The 9902-nt window shown below is 43.3% G+C and overlaps 1 protein-coding gene across 2 annotated transcripts in view; it reads right to left on the reverse strand.

The window, feature by feature from the left end:
* BCKDHB (branched chain keto acid dehydrogenase E1 subunit beta) overlaps positions 1 to 9505 on the reverse strand; it is a 249437-nt gene extending 239932 nt beyond the window's left edge. For both annotated transcript variants that reach the window (XM_038002194.2, XM_008006436.3), the window contains exon 1: positions 9279 to 9505. In XM_038002194.2, the coding sequence (XP_037858122.2) occupies positions 9279 to 9474 (196 nt within the window). In that variant the 5' untranslated portion in view covers positions 9475 to 9505. The remainder of the gene's footprint in view (positions 1 to 9278) is intronic.
* Between the last annotated feature and the right edge of the window lie 397 nt (positions 9506 to 9902).

Here is a 9902-nt window from a genome sequence, read left to right on the forward strand (position 1 = left end):
GGCACTGGCTTTCCACTGTGCTGCCTAGTTATTGATATAGACCTGTGTGTTACATCACATCCTTATCATATTCCTCTTAGAAACCCCAGCATTGGGAGGCCGAGGCGGGTGGATCGCGAGATCAGGAGATTGAGACCATCCTGGCTAACACGGTGAAACCCCATCTCTACTAAAAATACAAAAAATTAGCCAGGCGTGGTGGCAGGCCCTTGTAGTTCCAGCTACTTGGGAGGCTGAGGCAGGAGTATGGCGAGCACCTGGGAGGCGGAGCTTACAGTGAGCCAAGATCGCGCTACTGCACTCCAGCCTGGGCGACAGAGTGAGACTCTGTCTCAAAAAAAAGAAAAAAGAAAGAAACCCCCGCATTTATCACAGCGCCTGACATACAAGTGACAATCAGTATATGCCTACTGAAGCATGATGAATGATGTCAATGAAACAATCTGGCACTAATTCACATCATGAAATAACAGGATACATAAGAAACTACCTGTTTTCCCCAACAAAACCTCTATCCTCCCTCCAGAAACCCTATTCTCCAGGAATCCCTTTCTATTGGCCAGGCATGTACCTCTATCTTATTCTAAACTCTACTGAAGAGTTAGCCAGCATCTACTTCATAAAGTAACATTGAGGGAGAATCCAAATGTCAGGGACAGAACATTTTATATTAAAATGAAAATGGGCCAGGCACAGTAGTGCATGACTATAGTCCCAACTCCTCAGGAGGCTGAGGCAGGAGGATCACTTGAGCCCAGGAGAGTTCAGGGTTGTAGTACATGATGATCGTGGCTGTGAAAAGCCACTGCACTTCAGCCTGGGCAACATAGCAAGACCCCTTCTCTTAAAATAAAATGAAGTGAAAGATTCATAAATGCAATTGCCTTTGTAAGGTGCCAGTGTATATCACATACCCATGATAAGAAAGGAAGTAAATGGTATTGGCAGTGGATGAGGAAGGGTCAACTAACGACAACAAAAGTGAGAGGAACAGAGGTGTAAAGTTGAAGAGACTGTGTCTAGAGTCCCTGGGTTGCCCCATCTCAGAGCATCTGGTAACTTCTGTCAAGAAGCAATGGTGCTTCCCTTCCTTTAAGCTGGCTCCTCTACTCAATCTCTAAGTGGTTTTAACACCCCTTTATATGTTGGTGACTGCCAAATTGTTATCTCCAACCCAGCCAGGCCTCTCTTCTGAACTCCTGACTTTTATATCCAACAGTCAATAGTTCTCCACTTGAGTTTCTTGAGCTTTTCAGCAAGTACAAAACTGAACTCTTGTGTCGGCTCCCAAAACTAATCTTTTCCACCTTAGCAAACAGCACTACCCTCCACCCAGGTTCCCAATCCACAAACCAGTAAAGTATCTTCAATGTCTTCCTTTTATTCATCTTTCACATCCAACCTATCAAATCCTCCTTCCAAAATATAGCTTAAATCTAGCAGCACTAGCCAGGCATGGTGGCTCATGCCTTTTATACCAGCACTTTGGGAGGCCAAAGCAAGAGGACTGCTTGAGCTCAGGAGTTCAAGACCAGCCTGGGCAACATGGTGAAACCCCATCTCTACAAAAACTACAAAAAATTAGCCAGGCATGGTGGTGCATGCCTGTAGTCCCAGCTACCCTGGAGGCTGAGTATGAGGATCACCTGAGCTCGGAAAGTACAGGCTGCAGTGAGCCATGATTGAGCCACTGCACTCCAGCCTAGACAACAGAGTAAGACCCTGTATTTAAAATAAAATTTAAAAAAAAAAAAAATTCTAGCACTACCATATTCTATTCCAGAGCTTGCCATTTATTTCCTTTGAGGCAGAATAGGGTCTGGAGGCAGGGAACCTAAGACCAACTCATGCTAACTTCCTAGAACTAAATCAAAAGGAAAACTCCAACTTTCCATGCCCAAGTAACAAAAGGACCAGAGGCTACTCCCTGTGCAATCCTCCTGTCCCTTTTCTGTGTGGCAGATGAAAAATTTCAAAGTACCTTTGATTGATCCCCTCCTACAACCAATCAGGCTAGTCATGGGCCAAGTCTTTATTTGCATAGGAGTATAACTTTGTAACTTCACTTCAGACTCTGATAGGTTGCTTTCTGCGACCAGTTAGACATTTGCATAGGGTGTAACTTTGTAACTTCACTTCAGCTTCTGATTGGTTGCGGAAAGTGACCAATCCCAGAAAATTGTGTAACCTGCACTCTTCAGCCACTTGCTCCAGCCGGCTCCCACCCTGTGGAGTGTACTTTTCATTTTCTTTTTTTTTTTTTTTTTTTTTTTTTTGAGACGGAGTCTCGCTCTGTCGCCCAGGCTGGAGTGCAGTGGCCGGATCTCAGCTCACTGCAAGCTCCACCTCCCGGGTTTACGCCATTCTCCTGCCTCAGTCTCCCGAGTAGCTGGGACTACAGGCACCCGCCACCTCGCCCGGCTAGTTTTTTTGTATTTTTTTAGTAGAGACGGGGTTTCACCGTGTTAGCCAGGATGGTCTCGATCTCCTGACCTCGTGATCCTCCCGACTCGGCCTCCCAAAGTGCTGGGATTACAGGCTTGAGCCACCGCACCCGGCTTCATTTTCAATAAATCTCTGCTTTTGTTGCTTCATTTTCACTTTGCTTTCTTTGTGCCTTTGTCCAATTCTTTGTTCAAAATGCCAAGAACCTGGACATCCTCCACCAGTGATGTATTTTGGTAAGCCAGCCAGGAAGTAAGCCCAAAACTGGAGATTTATTTTTCTTCTCCTTTTCCTCTCTGCTCCATACAGGGAAATGCTTTTTCCTCTCGTTTCCCTTTCCAACTTGGGCCCTTCAGTGGACAGTGCCTAAGCACAGAGGCAACTGCAGGTTTCTGGCCAGCCACTCTCCAGTGAAACCAAGAGTTTTCTCTGTGGAAGCACCTGATCACCACCACTCAGTTTGGGTGAGAGGCCTGAGTCCTTTTCTTTTTTTCTTTTTCAGTCTTTCAGTAGCCATTTCCTAGTAGCTCCTTGATAATTGTGGGCAACTGGCCATGGCCACTTTCCAGTGTTACCTGAAGGCCGAGGGGGATAGCTGCCCATACCAGGAGGGGGGAGGACTCCTTTCTATCTTTTCCGACTATAGTCCCTGATCCTTACATGGGTTGCAATTGGCCACAGCAGCTCATCCAGTATGAATTCACACATGTTTCAGGTGACTTAAACTTTGTTTTCTTATGCTAAATTCTCCCACAGGGTTCTTATGCCAAACTATCCTATAGAGTTAACCAGTAATGGCAAACATTAATGTCTCTTAGGAGTTTTGACCTTTCTCCTAGTCTATCTCTTTGACTTGCCAAGGACAAAAGAAATGCACCTAGCCTCCAGTTCCTATCATTAAAGTTCATGGCTATCACTCTAGTGGAATGGGAAGCAAGGGAAAGCATGGCCTTATCAAATTATAAGTATGCTACAAGTTGAGGCTTTCAACAAGGGACAAAACAAAGTTCGCAGTAGGCCATCACCTCTGGAGGGAAAACATACAAAGCAGCATCTATGCCCAACTAAAGTCAGAGACGTCTGACACTCTAAGATTGGACCCCAAAGGGGAACACCCCGGGGGATCCAACTCCAGACCTGAACCTCTCCAAAGGGGACACTCTCGGCAGAGGTTCTGAGGTCTAGTACAAAGGCCTCCTTGGAATTTTCTCTAGCAGGTGACAATGGGACAGTTTGGACACTCTTGGGGCTTGTTTGTTGCTGCAGCAGTTGGACTGTGCTCTGGTCATTGTTCGTGTGCATTTGATATAGTCATGGGAAATAAGGATTCAGTAAACTTGATACTCTTTTGCAATACTGTTTGGCCCAGTATTGCTTGGAGCTCTGTTGAATGCGAAGGTGGGATGGAGGTGCATGTATCCAGGCTTTTGTGCTGCTGTTCTAAGTCCGGTTGGCCTCGTTAGCATGTGGTGTTCTCTTATGGTGCTGTTTGGCCCCAGTGTTTGGAGTCTGGGGAGGTTTGGCCTTTAAAAATCAAACTACCAAGGAAACTGCTTGACCTGAAATTTCGGTTCACAGCCTTCACTGGATTACCCATTGGGTCAAACAGTAAAACCAGTGGGCTTATATTGCTATCTCATGGCTAGAGTTCCAAGGTAAAAGCTATTGGATCTTCATTTGTGTTTGTGTATACACATCTAGATGTATTTATTTGTATGTACACTTATTGTTATATGTTGTGTCTATTACTGGCTTATTATTATTATTGGCTTATAATTAAGGAGCACTCATAAATTAAGTAAATAAGTCTAAGCAATTTTCAAGTTCACATAAGTATAACTTTACTAAACAAGCTGGCACTGGAGTACTTACTGGTCATGTGCCTAGAGTGAATTTCTTCATTGCACAGTATGTATGGTGATACTGGTGGAATTAAGGATATTGAGTTGTGTATCAGGAATAAAATAAATATTCATTATGTGGATTTCTGGGGAGCTCTGGGTAACACTGTAGCCCCCAGGTAGGCTAAGTAGCAAAAATGTAGGGATGGTTTCCTGTTTATTTGTTTTTGCTTCTAATTTTCATTTGTTTGCTATTTGTTCTCCTTTGGGTTTTACTTGTGTATGCATATATATAAAACCATATATAGAACTATAGACATTTTTTAGTTTCTAGTGGAAGGCTTTTATTTGGTTCTGAGAATAGTTATTTTGCTTCCTGTGAATTTCCAGCAAGTCATCATGTGTTCTATTTATCTGGAATTCCTAGGCTACCTATTTCAGGCCTGCAGGAATTGATGGAGAACACTAGCCACTTGGAATTTGGTTGATTTGGCTTGCCTCTGATAATCTGGACAGCAAAGGCTCATGCTTCAAATGCAAGAAAATTGAGAATTGGATAAAGGACTGTATTAAGCCCCTGCCAGTCCCCTGCCAAAAATGTGAGGGCATCAGTTACGACCCCTGGCGTTGGAAGATTTATTGGCCCTGCTCCCACCAAGGGGTTCAATAAGGCAAAACTCTAGCAGTGCAAAAAGAGAAATCAGATGAAGACTGAAGCGGTCCAGGGTCTTCCTCACTGCCCCTGTTCCCGAACATCGTAATTACTACTGAGGAGCCCCCAGGTAACTCTGGATGTCACGGGCACCCAAATTCAGTTTCTTTTCGATACAAATTCAGTTTCTTTCCTTACTGCTTATGTAGGAAAACTTTCCTCCCAGTCCACGACCATTATGGGAATGGAAGGAAAGCCACAAATAAGATCCTTTACTCCTCCTTTGATTTGTCAATTTGAGAAACAAATCTTCCAACAGGAATTTCTAGTAGTACCAAGTTGCCCAGTCCCCCTGTTGGAAAGAGATATTATGGTTAAAATAGGGGCACTACTACAATTTAAGCATCATCTGGTGAAATTGCTAATAGTCAAAAATACAGAAACTGTCCCAGATCACATTAATAAGCAGGTTAACACACTGGCATGGTATACTGGAAAACCAGGGAAGGCTAAAACAGTGGTGCCAGTCAAAATACAGCTTAAAGACCCCTAGCTATTTATAATGGAAAACAATATCCAATTAAGCTGGAAGCAAGAAAAGGCCAAGCATCCACAGCTGAGGTATTACTTACCCATGGGCTCTTAAGACCCACTCGTGGGTCCACCCATTAGTGGTAGATCCATATACCCTCCTGGCTCAGATGCCAAGGGATGCTAAATGGTTCTCAGTCCTAGACCTAAAAGATGCTTCCTTTTCCATTTCTCTGGCCCCAGAATCCCAATACCTTTTTGCCTTTGAATGGGAAAATCCTAATACCAAAGAAAAACAAGTACACTTGGACAGTTCTCCCTCAGGGTTTTCAGGATAGCCCCCATTGCTTTGCCTGGGCCTTGGAGAGGGATCTGAGGGGTCTGCAATTAAGAAATGGGAGTATACTCCAGTATATGGATGACCTTCTTACATGTAGCTCAACCCTGGATGAAAATACTACAAAAAATTTGAATTTCCTGGCAGACAGGGGATACAAGGTGTCCAAAAAGAAGGTTCAGATTACCCTCTGACAGGTCCATGATCATATCCTTAACAGCTAGCAGACAGTCTGGCATCCAGGAGAAAATAAAAATGCAAAGAATGACTGAATAAACAAACTACATCCACACAATGCCCAAGAATCAGGGGTATGGAGAAGCCAAGATGAACTGTTCTCAGAGAACAACACAGTGTGATAAAGGGAGCAAACATGCCAGCATAAAGCAGCATAAGTGTCAACAACTCAGAGTCTAATCTGACTACCTCCTATTTAAACAGTACCTTTTATATGTCAAAACAACCAAAATAAAAGAATGAAAAGTATTTGCAGCACATGTGAAAAGCAGAAAGTTAGTATCTTCTTCAATATTTTTTAATAGACAAAAATCTTAGTATATAAGTAGTGTGGGAGGCTTTGGAGTCAGACACATCAAGATTCAAACTCTTACCAGACTTGGGCAAGTACTAACATTTCTGAGCCTCAATTTTCTCATCTTTAAAATGAGCATAATATTGTCTAGCTCACAAGGTTACTGTGAGGATTATAAACTGATGTCTAACACAACACCTGGAAAAGAGCAACTATGCAATAATAGTAGATAATATTGATAGGAAAAATACTGAGTATACTTTTAAAAATCTGTAAACACATCTAATACTCAATTCTTAAGTAAAAATAAATCAAGTTAACAAAAACATGGGAAAATATTCCTCAACAGAAATGAAACAAATCAAAATTAAAACAAAGCTCAGGTAGCACAAAATATCCAAAAGTGTACATGAACACCTAATTTTAGCATTAATATCTAATACTCATACTACTATACATGTTATGGGGTATAAACTAGGCTATAAATTTGAACTATGCACTTAAAATCCACTAAAGCATTCAGAACTCTATCCTAAAGAAATCATCTCAGATACATAAAACCCATACACATTAAATGCTTATATCTGCATTATTTATAAAAACTGCAAAACTTTAGCAACAAAAACATAATGGTAATTAAAGGTTCCACTTATTGAGTGAATGCTTGATTCTCAGTTGTCAAACAGTGTTAAGTATATTATAGACATTGTTTTATGTAGCTCTCAGAACAACCTTCTGAAGTAGGTATTATTAACCCCTTACATATAAAGAAACTGAGGCTTATAGAAGATAAGTGATAACTCCAAAGTTATAGATAGCCAAGACAAGATCAAATTTAGGACAATCTGATTCCGAAGTCAAGAATTTAACTTGTAAAAGACTTGTAGCATCTCTACTCCGTGCAACATTTCTTCTAAATTCTCAAGAAGGTTATAAAAACTCCAGAGAATGATAGGATTATCCTTCTGACTAAATAAGTTGTATTTGTATTAAAACTAAAAGTACGGAAAATACTAAACTAAAAGGAAATACCTGTAAGGATACACCCACAATGTTAGTAGTGGGTGGCGATTTTTGTTTGTTTGGTTGGTTTTGGGGGTTTTCTTCAGATGGAGTCTTGCTCTGTCACCAGGTTGGAGTGCAGTGGCACGATATCAGCTCACTGCAACCTCCGCCTCCCGGGTTCAAGCGATTCTCCTCCCTCAGCCTCCCAAGTAGCTGGGACTACAGGCATGCGCTGTCACGCCCAGCTAATTTTTGTATCTTTAGTAGAGGCAGGGTTTCACCACGTTGGCCAGGATGGCTTCGATCTCTTGACCTGGTGATCCACCCACCTCAGCCTCCCAAAGTGCTGGGATTACAGACATGAGCCACTGCGCCCAGCAGATTTTTTTTTTTTTTTTTTTTTTTTTTTTACTTTTTCTCCATTATCCAAATTACCTGTAATTTAAAACCTTATTTTTAAAATAAGAACAAGTTTATATATATCATGATATATATCACGATAACATGATATCATTTTACTTAGATTTTAGTAAATTTACAAATATGGAAAGGTGGATTATTCTTTGCTTTGAAGACAGAATTGAGGGCTCATCTTGGTGGTGGAAAAAAAAACCCTACTATTAACCTTTATGGTACCTACTGTTTCACAATACTGGGACACCCTCCTAGTAAATTATATCTACATGCATCTTAGTACATTGTTTAGAATGGAAGCTCTGGAACCTGATCAATTAGATTCCAAAGCTGGAGCTCTGGAGCTACCACTAACTTATCTGTGTAATCCTGGACAAACTGTCTCAAGACTTCCATTAATCTAACTGCAAAATGGGAATAAAAACTTTACCAACCTTTTAAGGTTGTCCTAACCCTTAAATGAGAGGATGAAACATACACACAGTGCCTGACCCTGGTAAGCACTCAATAAATGTTCATTCTTATCCACAAGAAAAGACACACTTCCAAAAATGTCAGCTCTAGCATGCACGTGAGAAGTTATTAGACAAGGAAGCAATACATGTTTCCCTAGTTTCCTGATATTCTGATGAGAGACACTGGATCTGATATTCTGATAAGAGACATTACATGAAACTTGCAGAAATGGTAAAAATCATGCAATAGTCATACCACGAGGAGTTTGCTACATAGCCTTCCTATGGCTTCCTCCTCCCATCACCTTCACCTCCTTGGCTAAGTGGCAGCATAGCCCAGGACAAGCTCAGTACTAAGCTTAAGTAGAAAGTCTGGATTCTTTCTCATCTCTAGGAAGAACCTGTTCTGTGACCTTGGGAAAATCAGTTCAATTACTCAGTCCCCTGGTTTCTTCTTACCTGCAGAAATTCTATAGGTACAAAGAAACCAAGGGATATATATATATGTATTTCTCTAGGTAAGAAGAAACCAAGGGACATATATATATACACACACACACACACACAATTTCTGTAGGTAAGAAGAAACCAAGGAACTGAGTAACAGAATTGATTTTATATATATATTTTATATATATATATATGTGTGTGTGTGTGTGTATATATATATTAAATGTCTCTACCTAAGCTAGTGACCCAGTCCCGGGCAGGCTGGAACAACACCTAAGGTCTAGGTTGAGAAAGTAAGGATGGAGGAGAGAGAAAGGGGGGGGCGTTCCCTGGGCACCACCCCTCCACCCTCAGGCCCTTTCAGGTGGCAGTATGCCCTCTCACCCATCACAAAGGTGCGAGGGAGGGAGGACTGCGTCTCTGGGGCGGAACACTCACAAAAATAGAGCAAGAAGTGAATCACAGTTAGACCCTGGGGCAAGGAGGTTCCAGAGGGTAAGGCAGTTAATAAGCTAGGATGCAAGGATTGCAGCCTGCCGGCCTCTGCCCCTCGCGGGCGCCTGCGAGCCTGGGAGTCCGGGCTACAGCGGGACCGAGTGGGCAGTCCCTGGCTCACCGTACTCTCGGGGCTCCGGATCTGGCTGGAAAGTAAAATGAGCCACCTGCCGCCTCTGGGCCGCATCCTCGACAGTCGCGGAGGGGTGCAGAAATCCCCGCGCCAGCCCCACGCCACGGAACCGACGCCAGTGCCCCTCAGCCCCTGCCGCCCTGAGCCTGAGCAGCCAGCCTGCAGCCGCCGCCACAACCGCCATCCCCTCTCACCGCCAGGGTTCGCAGGCAATGCCGCACGCAGCCCGCGGGGCGGGCGGAGCACCCGAGGAGGCTTTCACATTGGTCGGGCCAGAGGGGCGGTCCCATGAAACGGACCAATCGGAACTGGAAATTTAGGGGCGGGGAAGGCGACGTGACGAGCTGGCCGGCTCCTGCTCCTTGTGCGCATGCGGAAGAGGGGAAGTGTGGGGCGGTGGGGGCGCCAATGAAATAGTTTGTGGGGCGGAGCCTTCCCGAGGTCCGTCCTGCGGCCCTCGGGTGAGGACCTGAGTCTGCAAAGCTCCGCACAGTGCCTGGAGGCGATCTTTTGCGGTGTCATTTACAGTGCCATTTCCAATGTTTTTTTTCATTTTAACATCCATACTTTTTTTTAATGTCACCCTTTTTTATCCTCTCCTGTCTCTATTAT

Source organism: Chlorocebus sabaeus, chromosome 13 (genome assembly GCF_047675955.1).
Source record: "Chlorocebus sabaeus isolate Y175 chromosome 13, mChlSab1.0.hap1, whole genome shotgun sequence".
Lineage (NCBI taxonomy): Eukaryota > Metazoa > Chordata > Mammalia > Primates > Cercopithecidae > Chlorocebus > Chlorocebus sabaeus.